At 48.5% G+C, this 1,106-nt stretch overlaps 1 protein-coding gene across 1 annotated transcript; it reads left to right on the forward strand.

Annotated features, from left to right (window-relative positions):
- The first annotated feature begins 424 nt into the window (after positions 1 to 424).
- On the forward strand, positions 425 to 1,106 carry LOC113222948 (hemoglobin subunit gamma-like). The gene is made up of 2 exons (XM_026452522.1): positions 425 to 623; positions 747 to 1,106. The coding sequence occupies exons 1-2, from the start codon at positions 532 to 534 to the stop codon at positions 1,018 to 1,020; spliced, it is 366 nt and encodes a 121-aa protein (XP_026308307.1). The 5' UTR covers positions 425 to 531; the 3' UTR covers positions 1,021 to 1,106.

Genomic DNA, 1,106 nt, shown 5'->3' on the forward strand with positions numbered 1-1,106 from the left:
TTGTCCCATCAAAAATCCTGGACCTATGCCTAAAACACATGTCACAATCCCCAAACTTTTCAAAAATTGGTGCATGCTTTAACTTTAATCTTCAGGCCTCACTGGAGCTAGAGACAAGAGGGTAAAAAAGGCTGACAAAAGAAGTCCTGGTATCTTCTATGGTGGAAGAAGGAAACTAGCTAACGGGAAGAACAAATTAGAGAAAAATTGGAATGATAGAATAGGAACAAGGCAAAGGCTATAAAAAAAATTAAGCAGCAGTATCCTCTTGGGGGCCCCTTCCCCACACTATCTCAATGCAAATATCTGTCTGAAACGGTCCCTGGCTAAACTCCACCCATGGGTTGGCCAGTCTTGCCTTGACCAATAGCCTTGACAAGGCAACCTTGACCAATAGTCTTAGAGTATCAGGTGAGGCCAGGGGCCGGCGGCTGGCTAGGGATGAAGAATAAAAGGAAGCACCCTCCAGCAGTTCCACACACTCGCTTCTGGAACGGCTGAGATTATCAATAAGCTCCTAGTCCAGACGCCATGGGTCATTTCACAGAGGAGGACAAGGCTACTATCACAAGCCTGTGGGGCAAGGTGAATGTGGAAGATGCTGGAGGAGAAACCCTGGGAAGGTAGGCTCTGGTGACCAGGACAAGAAAGGGAAGGAAGGACCCTGTACCTGGCAAAAGTCCAGGCCGCTTCTCAAGATTTGTGGCACTTTCTGACTGTCAAATTGCTCTTGTTCAATCTCACAGGCTCCTGGTTGTCTACCCATGGACCCAGAGGTTCTTTGACAGCTTTGGCAACCTGTCCTCTGCCTCTGCCATCATGGGCAACCCCAAGGTCAAGGCACATGGCAAGAAGGTGCTGACTTCCTTGGGAGATGCCATAAAGAACCTGGATGATCTCAAGGGCACCTTTGCCCAGCTGAGTGAGCTGCACTGTGACAAGCTGCATGTGGATCCTGAGAACTTCAGGGTGAGTCCAGGAGTTTCAGCAGTTTCAGAGTTCAGTCTCAAGGCAACTTAGACAACTGAGTATTGATCTGAGGACAGCTGAATCTACCTGCTGGGTGTGAGCTATTTGAAGATACTGGGGTTGGGAGTGAAGAAACT

This window comes from Piliocolobus tephrosceles, unplaced genomic scaffold, assembly GCF_002776525.5.
Source record: "Piliocolobus tephrosceles isolate RC106 unplaced genomic scaffold, ASM277652v3 unscaffolded_36745, whole genome shotgun sequence".
NCBI lineage: Eukaryota > Metazoa > Chordata > Mammalia > Primates > Cercopithecidae > Piliocolobus > Piliocolobus tephrosceles.